At 44.6% G+C, this 21,730-nt stretch overlaps 1 protein-coding gene across 3 annotated transcripts in view; it reads right to left on the reverse strand.

Annotated features, from left to right (window-relative positions):
* Positions 1-21,730, reverse strand: part of carmil2 (capping protein regulator and myosin 1 linker 2) — an 87,267-nt gene that overhangs the window by 41,533 nt on the left and 24,004 nt on the right. For all 3 annotated transcript variants that reach the window (XM_083762376.1, XM_083762375.1, XM_083762377.1), the window contains 10 exons: positions 21,456-21,549; positions 21,205-21,294; positions 20,210-20,338; positions 18,932-19,045; positions 16,902-17,077; positions 15,842-15,929; positions 14,156-14,245; positions 13,503-13,569; positions 7,114-7,460; positions 5,613-5,987 (listed from right to left, as the gene is read on the reverse strand). In XM_083762376.1, the coding sequence (XP_083618502.1) occupies positions 5,613-5,987; positions 7,114-7,460; positions 13,503-13,569; positions 14,156-14,245; positions 15,842-15,929; positions 16,902-17,077; positions 18,932-19,045; positions 20,210-20,338; positions 21,205-21,294; positions 21,456-21,549 (1,570 nt within the window). The remainder of the gene's footprint in view (positions 1-5,612; positions 5,988-7,113; positions 7,461-13,502; positions 13,570-14,155; positions 14,246-15,841; positions 15,930-16,901; positions 17,078-18,931; positions 19,046-20,209; positions 20,339-21,204; positions 21,295-21,455; positions 21,550-21,730) is intronic.

The raw sequence follows: 21,730 nt of genomic DNA on the forward strand, positions 1-21,730 counted from the left end.
CCTGTTGTGGCGCTGGACCGGACCCAAAAAGCCCCATAGCTCCATAGAGGCCCATGTATTTTGGCCCAACTTCACCTAGACTGTATTACCTTAATAAACATGGTCATGAATACTTTCTTCTTCCAGTCACTAGTTTAAAGTCTCATTTCTAATGTCATAATATTCTTTTTGGAAAATTATGGTCCCATTAATTAAAAAAATGACCATAGAGAAAAAAAACCATCGCGTATGTTCTGAGGGGCGTGGCTACCATTACAGTCTATGATCGGGATTCCCCTCCCACTCGAGTCAAAATAAAAACCAACGGAGAAGAAGGGGGGAAGCCCCGCCTCGTTGTCTGGGCAGCCAATGACCAGCTGGTATACAAAACGGAGCCAGCCAATGGCCAGCTGGTACCAAAGATGGCGACTTACATCAGGAATTAGCATATTATTACAGGCTTCATTTTACGTTCATGTTAGACCCGGGGAACGCTTTGTCCATATTTTTTACAGTCTATGGTAGAAACACCTACTGATGTACTCCACGCCAGCATGGCCATCAACTGTTTCATATACAGTAGTCTAGTCACTAGACTACTGTATATGAAGCAGTTGACTCTAGTGCATACATGGGCAACTGGTGTCCCAGGGCCCCACCATCACTTAATGCGGCCGGCAGGTTAATATCCAAACATTTTGATACATTATTGATTTCAGCTAATTACTAGTACTAGTAGGCCTACTAAAATGTTATGTGTGGACTGTGGAAATATAGTGACCCTCTGGAGTGAGTGTGGAAATATAGTGGCCCTCTGGAGTGAGTGTGGAACTATAGAGGCCCTCTGAAGTGAGTGTGGAAATATAGTGGCCCTCTGGAGTGAGTGGGGAAATATAGTGGCCCTCTGGAGTGAGTGTGGAAATATAGTGGCCCTCTGGAGTGAGTGAGTGTGGAAATATAGTGGCCCTCTGGAGTGAGTGTGGAAATAATAGTGGCCCTCTGGAGTGAGTGTGGAAATATAGTGGCCCTCTGGAGTGAGTGTGGAAATATAGTGTCCCTCTGGAGTGAGTGTGGAAATATAGTGTCCCTCTGGAGTGAGTGTGGAAATATAGTGGCCCTCTGGAGTGAGTGTGGAAATAATAGTGGCCCTCTGGAGTGAGTGTGGAAATATAGTGTCCCTCTGGAGTGAGTGTGGAAATATAGTGGCCCTCTGGAGTGAGTGTGGAAATATAGTGGCCCTCTGGAGTGAGTGTGGAAATATAGTGGCCCTCTGGAGTGAGTGTGGAAATATAGTGGCCCTCTGGAGTGAGTGAGTGTGGAAATATAGTGGCCCTCTGGAGTGAGTGAGTGTGGAAATATAGTGGCCCTCTAGAGTGAGTGTGGAAATATAGTGGCCCTCTGGAGTGAGTGTGGAAATATAGTGTCCCTCTGGAGTGAGTGTGGAAATATAGTGGCCCTCTGGAATGAGTGTGGAAATATAGTGTCCCTCTGGAGTGAGTGTGGAAATATAGTGGCCCTCTGGAATGAGTGTGGAAATATAGTGGCCCTCTGGAGTGAGTGTGGAAATACAGTGGCCCTCTGGAGTGAGTGTGGAAATATAGTGTCCCTCTGGAGTGAGTGTGGAAATATAGTGGCCCTCTGGAGTGAGTGTGGAAATATAGTGGCCCTCTGGAGTGAGTGTGGAAATATAGTGGCCCTGCCATGTGTTATTATCTATCTGTTGTGTCCAGCATGAGCTGGACTAAAACCTTTGTCGACTAAAACTAACAGACTGCCTTTTTACTAGACGAACATGTTAGGGAGATTCAGTAGAACTATAAAAGACATGCAAGTCATTTAATGCTTGGTTGCAAGCTCACATTATGAGCTTGTAGATCGGCTATTTTCAGCATGCAACCAAGTGTAAAATCTGTCATTACGACGCCATCAAGGCACGCCAGAATTCAATTGTGTCGACAAAATCAACTGCAGATTTAGTCGACTAAAATCGTATCCTATTTAGTCGACTAAAACTAGACTAAAACCGAACCTTTCCAGATGACTAAAATATTAAATATGACTAACACCACCGTCAATGACTAACATATTTCCTCCTATTGGAAATAAGTCCTGAAACCCCTCTGGCTACAACCAATCAGATGCTTTATTACTAAAGGCCCCTGCAGTGAGGATATCAATCATTGGGTAGACAGACACACACACAAAGTTACAGAGAGCAGTGATTTATCAGGACCTAAACAGCATTGTGTCTGAGAAAGGTTGGCACTCACTGCAAGAACGCGCACGCACGCAGGCAGGCAGGCACGCACGCAGGCAGGCACGCGCGCACACACACACACACACGCACGCACGCACAAGCACACACGCACACGCACACACACACACACACACACACACACACACTAAATTCAACCGAATGTCACACACTTGGCTTAGCAACCAATTCAAAATCAAACCAGGAAAGCATCTGTGATTTATATTTGAGCGATGGCTATTCAAAGAATAGTCCGATATAGGCCCATAGGCGAATCCACAGAGGGGTGCCCTCGGCGCGGCCATTACTGAGGTGTAATCCATGGAGCAGTGCTAATATACACGCTCCTCCCTCCTCAGCACGTCACTTGCTGCCATGCTGCGAGCTTATACATCTGCTATCTTTGGAAAAAAATTGCACCCTTTTTGCAAAAATAAAATAAAACATTTAGAACACTTTCCTGGGCCCAGGCCGTAGCGTAACGGTCTGGGCACCGGACTGGTGATCCAGTCGCGGTGTGCCGCGGGTTCGACTCCCGGACCCGACACGGCCTTTACCGCATGTCATCCCCCCATCTCTCTCCCGTTTCCTGTCAGCCTACTGTCTGTCCCTTCAAAGATCAATAAAAGGCGTAAGCCGCAAAAAAAAAAAAAAAAAAAAAAAAAAGAACACTTTCCTGGGGGTCTTTATGTGTATAACACGTGGTTTTAGATATTTTAGATTTTAGCAGTGAGCTAAAGTCAAGTGTCTCTGAAGTCATGGACACTGTGCTCACTTACTTCCTGGACTACATTGTCGTCTCAGTGAGACAATCCTACCCCTATCCACAAGGAGGAGCAGTGCACCAAAGCATTATGGGAATTATAGGCACTCTCCTGCAGCTTGTCTTTAGCAAACTGCTAATAAAGTATTAACCCATTCTGAACGGGCACCCATTTTGGTGTCGGCATCATGTTATGCTTTAGCTATTGAAAAATAGCAGACCTACAAGCTCGTATCGCGCCACTCGGTGGCGCGATATGAGCTTGTCTTTTTTTTTATGAGCTTGTTTTTGAAAAATCGAAGAACGACTGACATTTTTTAGAATCTGATCTCAGGTCAGAATGGGTTCATCAGACCAGTGTGTGTCCGGCGGAAAACCTCGTATGAATCTGATCTCAGGTCAGAATGGGTTAAATCAATCACATTAGTGTTGGCATCATCACGTCATCCCATATCAAAATGGTTGTCCTCTCACTTGTCGTCGGCAGGAAGGACGGCGTCACATACCAGAGACATCGATTGCTGTGCCAATATTAACTAGATAAGACAATCTGATAACTGTCACATTCATTCTTTCCAGAACAGTTCCTTGTTAGTCACACACAAACAATGCTGTCAGAGCTTTGCACTCAAACCCATTCTGACCTGAGATCAGATTCATACGAGGTTTCCGCCGGACACACACTGGTCTGATGAACCCATTCTGACCTGAGATCAGATTCTAAAAAATGTCAGTCGTTCTTCGATTTTTTTTCAAAAATAGCAGACCTACAAGCTCGTATCGCGCCACTCGGTGGCGCGATATGAGCTTGTAGATCTGCTATTTTTCAATAGCTAAAGCATAACATGATGCCAACACCAAAATGGGTGCCCGGTCAGAATGGGTTAAATGCACTTGTTGGGATACAGAACAACATACTGTACTTTCACTGCTGGGTGTAAAAAAAACGTGTAGAGTAGGTACAGTATATGTACAAAAGTGAAACATCGGGGCACGGGGGCAGGATCCTCTTACGCCTCCTCAGCTGTAATCAGCTGTCAGTCTGCTGATTGCTTCACACCTCATTCCCTCAACAAGGAAATACGGCTTCGAAACGGTTTAAATAGAGCAGTGGTTAGCCCAAGGACCCCCATTTGGAAAGATATGCCAGAGACCCCCATAAGAGAAGATTTGTACGGCTCTAGCAGTGATTCTCAACCCGTTTAATTTCAAGGACCCCCTAGTTTGACATCCATTAGTCTATACGGACCCCCCCTTTAATGGCATTTCTATCTCTGAGACCCCCCAGTTTATATTGTAAAATCAATGTTAATTTAACTCTTCCGTTTGTTTGTACACTCTCAAAGTTACAGATCCAAAAGGGTCCATTTGGTTCCAAACTATCATTGAGCTGGGGACCCTCTGGAACTCCCTCAGGGAAGGTTTCTTTCATTTGAGCGTTGTTTCTTTCATTTGAGAGGAGGAGGAGAGAGAGAGAGAGTCTAGGGAGAGAGAGAGAGAGGGACACCCCCGTTGATGTGAAAATATGAATAATTGAGTTGAGCAAACCCAGGGGACGTGAAGAGTGACAGGGAGAGAGAGAGAGAGAGAGAGAGAGAGAGAGAGAGAGAGAGAGAGAGAGAGAGAGAGACGGAAATTGTTTTCACCAGGGATAATAGGGGAACCACAAATCCCAGGGTGCACAGTGTGCACTGCACACGCACGCACGCACGCACACACACACACACACACAGTGGATCTGCAGATTGAAGAGAAACATGGCTACAGTTATGACTTTTATATCATGGAAAGAGAGAGAGAGAGACAACACAGAGAGAGAGAGGGGGGGGGGGGGGTAATGTGTACTGTATGTTCTGTAATAACCTGAGAGGAACTCACTGCCATCGGAACACCCATCCTCTCTCCCCCACCTCTCTCTCTCTCTCTCTCTCTCTCTCTCACAATCATGCCATGGCTCGTCCCCTCGCTCCATCCCTCCATTCAATTCTCTGTTTCTCTCTCAATTTTTATCCGTTCCACTCATCTTGTATTTTTTTCCTGTCTCGATCGGTCTGTCCTCAGGGAACTCTCCATCTCTGGTTGTGCAATTAGCCTCCTTCCCTCCCAGAACCCCCAACCTTCCCTTCCTACATCATCACCCCCCCCCCCCCCCCACACACACACACACACACACACACACACACACACACACACTCTTCCTCTCTCTCTATCCCCACTGCCACCTTATTAGCTGTGTGCATTTGGATGCAGAATACTGTATATGCGTCCGTGTTGTGTATGTGTATGTGTATGTGTGTGTGAGGGTGTGTGTGTGTGTGTGTGTGTGTGTGTGTGTGTGTGTGTGTGTGTGTGTGTGTGTGTGTGTGTGTGTGTGTGTGTGTGTACATGCGTGCATGTCCTGTCAACATCGGATCCGCTGTAGATCCATCTTGTGAAAACGAACGGCACGGAGGATCGTATACTCTGTGTGTGTGCTCTGTCTGTCACAAGCATGTGGAACATCCTTGTGGTCGTGTGTGTGTGTGTGTCAGTCTGTGCGTGCGTGCGTGCGTGTGTGTGTGTGTGTGTGTGTGTGTGTGTGTGTGTGTGTGTGTGTGTGTGTCTGTGCGCTCTCACCTGAGGCCTGGTGGAGGGGGGCTGCGTCCGCGTGCGGTGCGGCCGCGGCCGCGAGGCAGTGTAGTGCCGTAGGGTCTGGCCCTGGGTGGGTAGGATATCCATGGGCCCAGCGGCTGGCAGGGGGAGGAGGAGGAGGAGGAGGGGACCGACGGGAGCCTCTCGGCTAGCGGCGGAGCTTCCGCGGCGACGGCTACCGACGGCGGCGGCGACGGTGGTGCAGGCCTCCTCTCGGAGGAGGAGAGGGAGATCGGGAGGAGGAGGAGGAGGAACAAGCGACGCTCCTCTCGCTGCTCCGGACTCTGACGCTGCTGCCGCTACTGCTGCCTCCGCAGCATCCTCTGCTGCTGCCTCCAGCAGCCCCCACTCGCCCCCGCGCTGAGAGGAGAGAGAGAGAGAGAGAGAGGGGGGGGGGGGGGGGAGTGGAGAGGAGAGGGGGGGGGCGAGGAAGGGGAGCGGTGGTGTAGAGACTACATTTACTAGAGAGTATAGATTTGACTGTCGATTTTTTTTTTTTCCCCTTTTCTTTTTTTTATAGAGCGGGATAATTCATACTGTAATGCAATGTTGTTTTCCAATGAACTTGAACTTGACATTTACTGAATTGTTTTGGCTTTTTCACACCGTTTTTTTATTTGGATTTGTTTTGATTTGATCTGTTGTTGTTTTTTTTTTGTTGCCTTGCAGCACTTTTTTGAACCGTTTTGAAAGGTGCTATTTACTAAATTACTAATCATTTACGTACTAACATTGACAATAATTGGACAATTTTGAGTGTTTGTGTAAACACAAACATTGAAGACAAAAGTGAGGACGCAACTTGTGATTGGCTGGAATGAGATGACGTATGATGATATTGTTTTACTATACTGGAGCGTTTCCAGTTTTCAACACTTCTACGCCGCTACGTCTCAGAGGCAAATGTACTTTTACTCCACTATACAATTATTACAACATCATATAGTTACTTGTAGATTTTGATTATTATTACAAAACATACATTAACCACTTCTGCCCTTACAGTATATACATATTTCGGACATTGAAAACAACCAATCTACAAGCTCACAATGCGACGCATTTGTGAGCTTGTAGATCTTGCTATCTTCAAAATATTTCTTTAATACATTTCACACGTTTGAAAAATTGTGTAACGGGACATTCGGCGTGACGATTATACTGTATATACTGTACTGTACGTTCTACTGTACCTTCTACTTAATACGGTTGTACGTAGAATTTTGAATGCAGACGTTGCACTTTAACGTAACAGAGTACATCTACATTTGCGGTATCGGTACTTTAGCTTAACCCATTCAGCACGGGGACCCTTTTGGTGTTTTAAGCATTACCTATGTTACACTTTAGCTATTGAAAAGCTTGTAGCGCGGCGATTGACCCCCTCAGATAATAATAACGCAGCTGCAGGTAATGAATTGATTTAATCAATTTGGGCTTGTTTATTCGGGTCTAAATGGGTTAAGTGAGAGAGATGTGAGTATACTTGTTCCACCGCGGCGGCAGGGGAGGGGCTCTTGGCGGAAGGGGAGGGGCTCTTGGCGGAAGGGGAGGGGCTCTGGGCGGAAGGGGAGGGGCTCTGGGCGGAAGGGGAGGGGCTCTGTGTGGAAGGGGAGGGGCTCTGGGCTGTCAGCTGGCCGTCCGACACGGCGGCCGCTGACAGCGGGGCTGGAAGACCACGCCCGTCGGCGCTCGCACACCTTCCCCCTCCTCCCCCTCCTCCCCCCCGTGTGGGAGCTTGTTCTCGGTGAGAGTGATGAAGATGCGCGGCAGAGATGCTCTCCCTTTCTCCTCTCTCGGTGCTCCGCTGTTCCACGTCCACGTCCACCAGACCTGCGTGTGTGCGCGCGTGTGTGTGTGTGTGTGTGTGTGTGTGTGTGTGTGTGTGTGTGTGTGTGTGTGTGTGTGTGTGTTTTGACACAATGATGAAAGACAGAGAGAGAGAGAGGGATGATTAGAGAAGAGGGGGGAGGGGTGGTGATATCTAGGCAAAAAAGGGGGTTATCCTCCAGCCCTGCACGCAGTGAGATCAGGCTCTGTGTGTTTGTGTGTGTGCGTGTGCGTGTGTGTGTCTATATCTAGGGCAGATAACCAGATATGGGAGACAGCAGGGGGGAGAGAGAGAGAGAGAGAGAGAGAGAGAGAGAGAGAGAGAGAGAGAGAGAGAGAGAGAGAGAGAGAGGGAGAGGGAGAGGGAGAGGGAGAGGGAGAGGGAGAGGGAGAGGGAGAGGGAGAGAGAGAGAGAGAGAGAGAGAGAGAGAGAGAGAGAGAGAAGAATGGACGTTAGTCAGAGAGGCAGATGGATGCTGCAAACATACTGTACTACAGTATATGCTGACAGGAGAGAGGACATATACAGCAACCTACTGCACTGTACTGACAGAGACAACAACAGGAGAGAGGATAGGAAGATAGAGAGAGAGAGAGAAATCAAATAAAAGATGAGGGGGGAGGGGATGAATAATGATTGCATGAGCCCCCCCCCCCCCCTCCCTATTCCCTCTCCTCCACCCCTCTCCTCTCCCCACAGTGAGAGTCAGTGGTGTGAAAGTAAGCGTGCCATGCTCCAGTTAAGCCACACACACTGCGTGTCTGGCAGGACGACTCTGGCACTGTACGGCATGGTCTAGTACAGCACTAGATAGTATGGAATGGTCTAGTACAGCACTAGATAGTATGGAATGGTCTAGTACAGCACTAGATAATATGTAATGGTCTGGTACAGCACTAGATAGTACAGAATTGTCTAGTACAGCACTAGATAGTACGGAATGGTCTAGTACAGCACTAGATAGTATGGAATGGTCTAGTACAGCACTAGATAGTACGGAATGGTCTAGTACAGCACTAGATAGTATGGAATGGTCTAGTACAGCGCTAGATAGTATGGAATGGTCTAGTACAGCGCTAGATAGTATGGAATGGTCTAGTACAGCACTAGATAGTATGGAATGGTCTAGTACAGCGCTAGATAGTATGGAATGGTCTAGTACAGCACTAGATAGTATGGAATGGTCTAGTACAGCGCTAGATAGTATGGAATGGTCTAGTACAGCGCTAGATAGTATGGAATGGTCTAGTACAGCGCTAGATAGTATGGAATGGTCTAGTACAGCACTAGATAGTATGGAATGGTCTAGTACAGCGCTAGATAGTATGGAATGGTCTAGTACAGCGCTAGATAGTATGGAATGGTCTAGTACAGCACTAGATAGTATGGAATGGTCTAGTACAGCGCTAGATAGTATGGAATGGTCTAGTACAGCACTAGATAGTATGGAATGGTCTAGTACAGCGCTAGATAGTATGGAATGGTCTAGTACAGCGCTAGATAGTATGGAATGGTCTAGTACAGCGCTAGATAGTATGGAATGGTCTAGTACAGCGCTAGATAGTATGGAATGGTCTAGTACAGCGCTAGATAGTATGGAATGGTCTAGTACAGCGCTAGATAGTACGGAATGGTCTAGTACAGCGCTAGATAGTATGGAATGGTCTAGTACAGCGCTAGATAGTATGGAATGGTCTAGTACAGCGCTAGATAGTATGGAATGGTCTAGTACAGCGCTAGATAGTATGGAATGGTCTAGTACAGCGCTAGATAGTACGGAATGGTCTAGTACAGCACTAGATAGTACGGAATGGTCTAGTACAGCACTAGATAGTATGGAATGGTCTAGTACAGCACTAGATAGTACGGAATGGTCTAGTACAGCACTAGATAGTATGGAATGGTCTAGTACAGCACTAGATAGTACGGAATGGTCTAGTACAGCACTAGATAGTATGGAATGGTCTAGTACAGCGCTAGATAGTATGGAATGGTCTAGTACAGCGCTAGATAGTATGGAATGGTCTAGTACAGCACTAGATAGTATGGAATGGTCTAGTACAGCACTAGATATATGGAATGGTCTGGTACAGCACTAGATAGTATGAAATGGTCTAGTACAGCACTAGATAGTATGGAATGGTCTAGTGCAGCTGCATTAGATAGAACATCATGGAATGGTCTAGTACAGCTGCTTAGTTATAGGTCACCTTCATACCAGAAAGCTTTACTGAGATTAAAACGAATCCTGCTGCTGCATTGTCGGAAAGTGTGCTTCGTTTGGCAGGTGTGAAGCCTCATTCGGATCCTATTGCTCCGCCAAAAAACAGGGGTTTCGCTTCGCTTCCTATCGCATTTGATTTCGATTCGGTGCAGGTGGAAATGCAATCCGCAGCAAATAAAGGGAATGAAGCTAAACACAGTTGGAGACAGAGAAGGGATATTAATTTTACGCAGCGCAAAGATGTCCCGTTTAACCGTGGATAAACGTGTGCAAATAAGGAGAGTAGGAGACTGAAGAGTACATTAATCAATTGCTTAAGGAAACATAAAAAACACTATAGTGTACAGAATATTCAGTCCGTCTGTGTGTAAACATGGAGTGTTGTCACTGCTGTCACTGTGTGGGGAGGGAGTGGGTCATGGGAACTTTCTTCATGTCCATAACCTTGTAAACGGAGTTCGGATTAATTTTGTGCTGCTGTCTGCCCTGTGCCTCCACATGCCCAAAAGAACAGTGCATGCACACACACACACACACGCATGCACATGTGCACACAAGAGTGAGAGAGAGAGACGTCTAGTCCCCGACACACGCTACCCTAATTTTACGTCCTAACTATTACTAGAAGTATTATTTTAACACCATAGATTTCACTGTGTAGTTTATGAATGGAACACATTGATGAAGTTCCCTGCTGCGTTTCCAATTGCTGCAGATGACAGCGCAGTGTTAAGGCAAACCGCAGCAAGATTCCGCCCATGATTCCCTCTATCAAGTTCTTATAGACTGTTTTACAGCATTACATACTGTAGATGCTATCCTGATAGACTGTTTTACAGCATTACATACTGTAGGTGCTATCCTGATACTATTTTACAGCATTACATACTGTAGATGCTATCCTGATAGACTGTTTTACAGCATTACATACTGTAGGTGCTATCCTGATAGACTGTTTTACAGCATTACATACTGTAGTAGGTGCTATCCTTTTAGACCTCTAAGTGTTTGACTGACTGCACTCTTGCTGTTTTCAAATTGCTGTCTAATAAGATATTCAACCAATCAATAGGACAGCATGAGATAGTCTAGTACAGTACATCAGGTAGATTGGTGTGGGTACAGGATATAGTGGTTCAATAATGTAAAAAAGCGCTATCATCCCAGCACATAATGCATTAACGTGGCATGGACTGATTTAACATGCACGGAATGGCCGAACACGGCAGATAATTATTCATCGTCACACGGAATGAGTAACTGCTTTACCATGAGATATTGGCTCCGGTGTCGTATATCACCAACGTACAGCGCAACCACCTCGAAGTGTGTTGTTGTGTGCGATTATAACCAGTTTCATCAATACTACCATTAGCATTGGAAGCCAAGGAAACTACTGTAAGTACTTGTTAGTGACAGCCGCGTCTCTCTCTCTCTCTCTCTCTCTCTCTCTATACATATATATATACGGTGTATATATATATATAAACAAATTGATTGGCATTAAGTGGGGACTCCTTAATTATGCATTGGATGAAGCATGAGCTCAGTTGGGGTTCTCCCCAGGTTGGCAGAGGGAGAGTAGCTCCAACTAAGGATTACAGTTTAGGCATTGGCGCCGGGTTACAAACATTGTGGGATAAAGTATTCAATCGATCAATGTATTTACAACTGAAAAAATCAAATAAAAAAATAACTAAGATACATAGTAGTATAGTTCAATAAATATAGCATCTATGGAAGTGGAAAGCACAGCAAAGCCTGCAGTCATTCCCATGGAGACGAACATTGTGTCATTTTAATTCAGTGGGACACACACCGGGTCCCCTGGTAGTCCCATGGTGTGGAACACTGACACAGATTGGTCTGCTTCTAAATCTCATTTAAACTGTACTTAAGTTAACGTGCACGTGTGTGTGTGTGTGTGTGTGTGTGTGTGTGTGTGTGTGTGTGTGTGTGCGTGCAAAATCTCTCTCTCTCTCTCTCTCTCACACACGCATGCACACACGCATGCACACTAGCTCACAGTCATACCAGGTCATATGGTGGAAGAGATCTGTTATACAAACCTTGGAAACATTGTGCGTACAAAACCGTTCCGTGTATATATATTTTGTATTTATTTTGAAAATAGCTGATATACAAGCTCAGAACGCATCACGATGCGACGTGTTGTGAACTTGTAGATCTGTTTGTTCCGCTACTTTTGTGTGACACTCGATTATGATGAAGTATTAGGGCGTTAGATTTATGGAATATGGAGATACGAAGTTTCTGTCCGAGAACAATGACATATTGTAGCATGTTATGGATGATCATCGAACCACATGAACACTATGGGCATAGATCCATCGTTAAGAAGGAAACCTGATGGCCTGGGCCGTTGCTCAGCGGTCCAGGCACTTTGGCTGGTAGTCCAGTCTGCAGTGTGCCGCGGGTTCGACTCCCGATCCCGACGGCCTTTACTGCATGTCACCACCCCCATCTCTCTCCCCATTTCCTGTCTACTGTCTGTCCCTCTATGAAAAAATAAAATAAAATAAAACCCTGATTTCCTAATAAATTACTGTAAATTACTTCTGTATGTATATTTTTGTCCTGCACCCGTCAACATTTTTGAGATGTGCGTGCTTCCGGTTTGGATGTTCTCTCATAGTTCCATCGTTCCAAAAATAATGTTAAGCCTAGAATGAAGCCATCCGGACGACATCGCCAGGGGCTCTTCCCAAAATATGGAAATGTCAATATATGGCCATATCACGCCTCCATACATGGTTACACCTTGCAACATCACACTTCCATATATGGTCACGCCTCGTGACATCACGTGACATCATGGAGACCCTTAGATCTTGTGCATTTTTTGGTCAAAGACACTGAAACTCATCTAACCCTGGATAGCCATACATGGAGAAGACTGGATCATCACCTAGATCTGCATGTATGGAGCAGGCCAGCAACTCTACATCTGACCTCAAACCTCAAACTCTTAGATCTCCATATATGGAGCTGACCTGTTCTGACATTCCATATGTTGATCCTTCCCCTACCCGTCGATTGTCCCGCCCGTGGAGATAGGTAGGACCCTGTCCAGACTGAATAGTGAGTGACAAAACAAATTCACGGAACCCCAATATGATCCACCTCACCTGGACTTGCTTGCCTGTGCCCTGTGGCCTGTGCCCCCGGTGCACACGCACACACATACAATACATACACACAAGGGCAAATGAACTGGACTGGGCGCTGATAATGGACATATACACGTATGCACACACGTATGCAACTATGCACACACACACACACACACACACACAGGCAGATGAACTGGACTGGGTGCTGATAATGGACATACATACGCACGCACGCACGCACGCACGTGCGCGCGCACACACACACACACACACACACACACACACACACACACACACACACACAAACGCACACTATGAGTGCTTCATGGTGTTGAGAGAGGACTTTGCTTTCTTTAAATGTCTAAACGCATAATCTAAACGCAGCGAAGAAGGCAGGAACCCAGGCTAGTATATCGGCTATTTTCATTTTCACATGCAATGAAATGATGACGGTTATTTAATAACTCACTCTTGACTGAAGGGGCAGGCCTCAAGCTCTTAGAGTGGAAGATGTAATAATAATAATAATAATAATAATAACAATAATAATAATAATAATAATAATAATAATAATAATAATAATAATAATAAAATAATAATAATAATAATAATAATAATAATAATAATAATAATAATAATAATAGTAATAATAATAGTAATAGTATTAATAATAAAAGATGTCTCACTCTTGACTGAAGGAGCAGGCCTCATGCTCTTAGAGTGGAAGGTGTGTCTCCAGATCACTGGAACGTACTGAACAAGAGGAACAAATCACCAGTGGTGGACAAAATACTCACATGTTTTTTACTTTAGTACTGTTTTTTCATTTACTGTTTTCATTTATTTTTAATATTTGTTTTTGTCTCCTACAGGCTCCTCCTGGAGGAGATTATTTTCCAAAATAATTGTTAAAAATATAACACGCCCCCTCACGTATTAGAAAGACAACATCAGTCAACAGAAAAAAGGTTGGGTGTTTTGGATGAATCTATCATGGTTAAAATGGGGTTTGAAGTTATAATGGGTTTGTATAGAAAGGGGGCAGGGCAGCTAAGATGAATATCAAATATCTAAATACTGAATCAAGCAACTTAAAAACTGTCTGGGGTGTTCACATAAGCCTGAGTAGACAATAAAATGACATTTTTTTAAAGTGAAATCTCCCTTTAAGTTAAAAAAAATTGTACTTTTCCCACCACTGTTTAGGTCAGTGTTATTTCTAAATCCAATGAATGAATGAATGAGTGAATGAGTGGATGGATGAAAGGAATGAATGAATGAATGAATGAATGAATGAATGAATGAATGAATGAATGAATGAATGCTGTGTGCTTCTGACCTCATCGGTAGGAAAGTCATGGTCAACCAGTCGTAAATGTGGAATGTTGCTTTTGGGAGCGGAGTTCAAGTTGTGTCTTATGTGTTCATCCTGAACAGCACAGTAGGAGTTTGTTATACATTTAAGTTTAGTAAATGAATTATGGGATAAAAGCATTAAAGGGACAATACGTTTGATATCCGTACAGAAGAAGAAGAAGAAGAAGAAGAAGAAGAAGAAGAGAGATGGGGTCATCACCATGTTGGCTTGTGGTTGATATTTTTTGCCTTTTTTTTTTTTTTTTGCCACAGACATACAATGTAGAAGAAAGGAGGGACACCCACCCGCACACCGCTCCTTGCTAGGTTCACGAGCATTTATTTAAAGGGCAGAGAGCAATGTTTCGGTCTAGCAACTTGTATGCCGTCACCATAACACCTGCTCCAAAGTGTCAACCGGGTGTGCGGAAACCTGCTCTGCCACAGATATACAACGGACAATAATATTACCAGAAACACAAAAAGAGAATAGCCCTGAATACCAGGTCTGTAACTCTGTGGCCGGTTTTCCACCAAAAGAACTTTGGTTCTAGAATTGGTTCCATTCTAGATTCTTGGAACCTTGATGCTTTTACGGAACCGGTCGGCCATTTTGTTTTGGTTCCAGTTCCGAACCAACTTCTAGGGTTCTGAACCAATTCATCTTCATTTGAAACACTCTGATTCAATTTGGCAGGGGAAAAATTACCGAACCGGTTATAGTTTTATTATAATTGTATTCGTTTTTATAGTTTTATTAGAGTTTTTAGTTTTATTCGTTTTTAGTTTTATTCGAGTTTTATTAGAGTTTTTAGTTTTATTAGGGTTGTCAACAGAAACCTGCTCTGCCACATAAAGAGCTATAAGAATTACCGAACCGGTTCAAGCCTGGAGGAAAAGGGGCTGGCGTGTGTAGGAATGTTCATTTTGCACACTCTCAGACTGAGTTATGGGGGTCCTTAACTCATAATGTAACTTCACATTCAGTAATTTAGTTTTTTTGCCATGCACGGACACATTTGTCTGTGTACGGACAGATTGATGACCCCTGGAAGAGAGGGGGTATGCCCATTGGTTCGACCTCCAGTTAGTTCGACCATGCATTAAGGTTGGCGAACATGCATTAAGGTTGGCGAACATGCATTAAGGTTGGCGAACATGCATTAAGGTTGGCGAACATGCATTAAGTTTGGCGAACATGCGCTGCTCCTGTGTTTGCTGTTATGTTTAGGTTAGGGTTAGAGATAGTGTTAGGAATGGTCGAACTAACGGGAGGTCGAACCAATGCCATGCTACCGAAGAGAGCATAGTAGCACAGTAACATACAATTAAATTAAATTAAATTAAATTGTATTAAAGTGTCAAATCACAACAAGTTGTCTCAAGACACTTTACATGTAGAGCGACAAAGCTCTGTCGGTGTTTTGCAAACCGACAGAGATCCTAACCGGAGCAAGCAATATTGCGACAGCGGTAACGAAAAACTCCCCCTTATAAGAAGGAACGTCAAGCAGAACCAGACTCTAGGGTGGGCGGCCAAGGGAGAGAAATAGAAAGAAAGGAGAAAGACAGGCAAATACAAGTAGTAGCAATAACAATAATAATGAATGTATAATAATGATATAATATAATATAATATGGTATAACAAAAGACAAGGCGGTCACTCACCAGCTTGGCCTGTTCCACAGCCAGGTCGTGGAGGATTTGCTCTATGATGCTCTCTGACAGAGACACACTCAGCGACTGTCTGATCTCACTGCAAATATAAATGATAAAAATGTAGGACGACCGTTGGGCCGATTCTACTCTATGGCTCCGAGACATGGGCACTTTCAAAGAAATTAGAGAAACGGCTGGATGGCACTTACACCCGCCTTCTAATGAGAGCGCAAAATCTCTCTTGGAAGAGCCACCCAGGCATCGACTTCTCTAATATACGGCAACCTTCCCTGTGTTTCTTCACTAGTCCGATCCAGAAGAACACAGTTTGCCGGCCACTGCTATAGAGCTGATCATGAGGTTATATTATCTATACCCTTCTCTGGAGTCCTGCCTCAAAGCAGACCAGAGGTAGAAAACTGTCGTTCCCTGATGTCATCGCTAGGGACACATGCATCAGTAAGCAGGAACTGGGGGTGGCAATGAAGGACCATTTTAGTGCATTGACACTGCCCTCGTGATCTAATTCAAATACGATTCACCAGATAACGACTTGATTCGATTCTGCGATGCATCACATTCCTTTCTATATCACTGCACGACATGACACATTTTTCATCAGTCGATACAAGCTTTGAAATGTTAGCTCAGTGTGAGTCTAAAGCAGTGGTTTTCAACCAGTGGTCCTTGAGGGGGTTCCAGATGGTCTCCAGCTAAAATTGCTAAATGATGGGAGAGTAAAACTAAAAACTCTAATAAAACTAAAAACTCTAATAAAACTAAAAACTCTAATAAAGCTATAAACGGGGGGCCGATCATGTCATTTTCAAATGACCGGAATCGGATCGGGAGCCAAAACACTTGACCGGGACATCCCCTAGTATCAATATGATATCCATATCATGACATTAGACTGGATATTGTCCAAGTGTGATTTGGGATATTATACTATTGTGGCGTGTGGCATAAACGTGTTCGGGACCGGGAAAAATCGGTATGGGCAGATGCTCAAAATCAAACGATCAGAATCGGATCGGGAGCAAAAACAATGCGATGGGTACATCCCTACCTCAGTTTGTGGGCGAGGATGTGTCCAGTCTGCTCCACCAGGGTCTGGGCCAGAAGCGTGTCCAGCTGCCGGCTCTTCTTGGACACACACTCGGCCAGACGCTCACACACGTTGGCCCGCTGGACCACTCGCGGACACACACCCTCTATGGCGGTCAGAAGGGCTTGGGCCAGTTCCTGACGTGCATGCGCAGGATACGCACGGATACGCACACACACACACACACACACACGTGGTAAACACATCTGTACTGTGTAGGGTAGAGGGTATGCGCGTGACATCATCATACCCGGAAGTTATGGAACGCCTACTGAGTGGCAAAAAACTACTTTCTGGCCTTGGGAACCCATACATTCAAACAGAAAAGTCCTATATCTGATTGCATTAAACGACGTTAAACAATGTTAAACTCACTTTGCCAAGTCACTTTGCCACTCGATTTCCCATTCATGTGCATAATAATAATAACCTAGCCTTACATAGCCTCTATACTACTGGGAGATTGCATGTTTTTACTGTCAACTGTGAGTGGACGACCCAATTAAGCATTACACTTGTTTACAACAGGGTCCACATTGTATCTGCGTTGCCGTTGTTCATGTCATTTTAAATCAAACTTTTTATTTACTTGCCATGTAGCAAGGTGTGTGTGTGTGTGTGTGTGTGTGTGTGTGTGTGTGTGTGTGTGTGTGTGTGTGTGTGTGTGTGTGTGTGTGTGTGTGTGTGTGTGTGTATTTATATATATAGTTATTATGTATTTAACCAATGCAAAAAGGTTCTAAAACCTAACAGTTTTCTGAAAAACCCTGTGCTGTGCTCAACATTTTTCATGTCAAGGACCCCCAGAATTATCTGTATTTGGCCGCGGACACCCGTCTGAAAATATGGCACCCCCCAGAAGCAAAGATTTTATTTAAAACGTTCACTCTGAAAGAATATATATTCAAAGATTTGTGCCACAAGAATTGATGCTGCTTCTACAAATGCCTTCCAGATCTGTACTTCTCACACTTTCAACATTATTCCAAGTGAACAACAGGTCTGCTATACAAATACAATACCGGTGGTTCTCAAACTTTTTTATTACCATAAGTTTCTCACAGTTACAGACCTGTTTGGGTCCATTTGCGACCCCTAGGAATCGTTAAAGGGATGCGTTAAGGAATGGGACCGTTTTTGAACATATTTGAAGAACTTATTTGCACCTACTGTGATATAAATGCTATTGAGAATGAGTTCAATTTTCTTTTCTATTGCCCGTTGTATCATGAGCTACGTCAAAAGTTATTTAACAGATGTAAAAATATAGATCTGATGTGGTTAAGTGATGCAGAGCGACTGAGATGGATTTTCGAACAAAAGATATTTGCATTAGCAGAATATATAGGGAAAGCTTGGGACATACGGACAAAGAAAACTTATATGTGATGTATTTTATTTTATTTTATGATAATGCTTATTTCAGTTTTTGTTTTGATCAAATACTTTGTGTAACTTCTGTGTGGGAAGTGAAACGTGATATTGTTTATTTATGTTGTTGGTGTCTTATAATCCCGTAAGGGATGGGTATTAATGACAAAAAATTCATTCATTCATTCATTCATTCAGAGAGAATCGGAATTGAATCGGAATCGGTGTCATGACATTATTTTAATTTATTTTATTATTTTTGTTTTTACTATGTATATTGTTTTTGATTGATTGATTGAAATATTTATTAACAGTTTGTAGAATTTACAGTACATTTTAAGCACAAACTCAATACAAAGACTGTCAACTGTGAGTGGACGACCCAATTAAGCATTACACTTGTTTACAACAGGGTCCACATTGTATCTGCGTTGCCGTTGTTCATGTCATTTTAAATCAAACTTTTTATTTACTTGCCATGTAGCAAGGTGTGTGTGTGTGTGTGTGTGTGTGTGCGTGCGTGTGTGTGTGTGTGTGTGTGTGTGTGTGTGTGTGTGTGTGTGTGTGTGTGTGTGTGTGTGTGTGTGTGTGTTTGTGCGTGCATGTGTGCGTGTGCGTACTTGTATGTCTCCATTTATCTCGTTACTCAGTGTAGTGGAAGCGTCAGTCAAGATGCAGTGCAGCACATCGCCACCAGAGGGCTTTCTGCCCAGCTCATACAGGGCAGGAAGCAGCTGAGGGAATCAATCCATCCAATTTCACAATTAGTGTATAATTATCTCCACCAGGCCGAAGGCATGTGGGGAGAGTATGTTTTGCACTCCGTCCGTCCGTGTGTCCGTGTGTCCGTCCGTGTGTCCGTGTGTCCGTGTGTCCGTGAACAGCTAATCTCGGCCACCGTTAACCCGGTCGATGCCATATTTTGCACACACACTCCCTGGATGCCAACCATGAACCTCTGCCCCAAACTTTCCAGAACGGCCTGTTATAGCGCCACCAGGAGGCCGCTTTGTGCAAAACAAGTTTTTGCACAGTACACCTACAGATTTTGTCCAAACATCACGCAAATTGGTACACAGTCTCTCTAGAGCCATTCAACGAAACGGGTCTTTCAGATTTATCAGACTCCATCCTGATTGGTTAAGATTGGCTTCCAAAGTTCACAGGAGTGCTCAGTTTCAAACAAAATGCTGCAAATCATGAACACATCGCGTGATTTCCGTGAAATTGTGCACCCACATTCCCACTAGGCCGAGGACGAAATGCCACATGAACAATTTCAACTCAGCCTCAAGGTGGCGCTATAACTGGCCGAAAAGTGTTTTTACCTCTAACTGCACGGATCTGTGGATAACCTGGTGGAGACCTGTGCCCGGAAGGGCACTTTTTCTAGTTCTGATTGTGATGCATGGAGGGGAAAATGATACGAATGCTAAAACCTCTGCTTACGTTTCTATGCCGGTGTCTGAGGCAGCCTTTAATGTGTGAAATTATTTGTTATGACATTTCCAATAAACAATTAAGGATCTGAAAACAATTTCACAGAAGAATATCTACAGTACACATTTATAAATGATACATTTATAACCATAAGTGAAAAACAACAAGGGTGGGAAAGGAATAAGTAATGCAGTCACGCCTGCTGATTTGTGAATGGGGAAAATTATACACATACTGAAACATATGCCTACTTTTGTATGTACGCTGAAGAAGGCAGTTGCATCTGCCGAAACGTTGGTTCCTACTCTGTGTCCTAATAAATAATCGGCACTTTGGCTATCACTGGCAGGTGAGCCAGTAGGATGCAACAGCAGTGACAATTACATTGGGAAGAAAAACATTGGCTACTCTAAATTTAAAGGGGGGGGGGGGGGGGACATCATGATGTGTATCTGTACCTTGAGAAACGTCCTGGTGTTGTGAAGCACTTCCTCTGCGGACAGGAAGTCTGCCTGCACTTCCTGGAGGCTGCACGGGGTCAGAGGTTCAAGGCTGTTCTCCAACCGCCGACAAAGACCCTGAACCAACTAGACAGTTGACAGACAGACAGACAGACAGACAGTTGACAGACAGACAGACAGACAGACAGACAGACAGTTGACAGACAGACAGACAGACAGACAGACGTGCATGAAACTGTGTCACTGTACCGCCGCGGTGACGAAAACACAGTGTTCTTCTGGGTTACACTGACCTACACTACTATGAATAGTAAAGGCCAAGGGACACATTAATCATGTCACTTTCTAGCCTATAGCCATGCTAGCCTGCACGGACCACAGCAGCCTGTAGATGTCATGTAACACAAGCGGTTGGCTAAACTTAATTTGCCAGTCGTCCCCCTGGCCAGCCGGGGCACCTGCAAGGTGATAAGAAGCGGCCTGCTCACTCCTGCACTCCTCAGCTCAGTTTTTGGGCTCTTCCCAGGTTGGCAGAGTAGTTAGACTAGTATAAGCGCCCAGGTTTACAGTTTAGGCAAATGGAACTGGGTGAAAAATGGGTGTGAAGTGAGGGGCGCTCTAATCATCGTAAATCATCATCAAGAATGGTGGTCCCGGCCCAGGCCGTAGCGTAACGGTCTGGGCACCGGACTGGTATTCCAGTCGCAGTGTGCCGCGGGTTCGACTCCCGGACCCGACACGGCCTTTACTGCATGTCATCCCCCCATCTCTCTCCCGTTTCCTGTCAGCCTACTGTCTGTCCCTTCAAAAATCAATAAAAGGCGTAAGCCGCAAAAAAAATATCTAAAAAAATAAATAAATAATGGTGGTCCCTTATTGGCCACATGACATGAATTCTCCATCGTCAATGTGGCGTCAATGTGGCGTTTAATGTTTGTGTTCAGACAACACAAACACAATAGCTGTTTATAGGAACAGACAGACACCTATACCTTCTCAGCGCGTTGCACTCTGACTCCTAGTCCCTGCTGGAACTCTTCTCCCATCAGTCTCTGGTTGTTTCTGTGCAGACACCGCTGAATCTGAGCACACGCACGCACAAAACAGGCAAATGCTAAATTAATTAACTTGAAACTCCTCACCGACTATACCGAGTATACTGCACTTGCACATTACCATGCACACGTGCGCGCGCACACACACACACACACACACACACACACACACACACACACACACACACCTTTTGCAAGGCCTCCTCTGTCCTGTCAGGGTTGTTACGGTAACTCTGAGTGGCATCAGAAAGTGGGAGGGACATCTGCTGCAGGGTGAAATTCCTATGGAGACACGCATGCGTACACACACACACACACACACACACACACACACACACACACACACACACACACACACACACACACACACACACACACACACACACACACACACACACACACACACACACACACACACACACAGTATGGCCCTCATTTATCAATCGCCACAAATTAGAGTGCA

The sequence above is a fragment of the Protomyctophum parallelum genome (genome assembly GCF_964188405.1).
Source record: "Protomyctophum parallelum genome assembly, chromosome: 4".
Classification (NCBI taxonomy): Eukaryota; Metazoa; Chordata; class Actinopteri; order Myctophiformes; family Myctophidae; genus Protomyctophum; species Protomyctophum parallelum.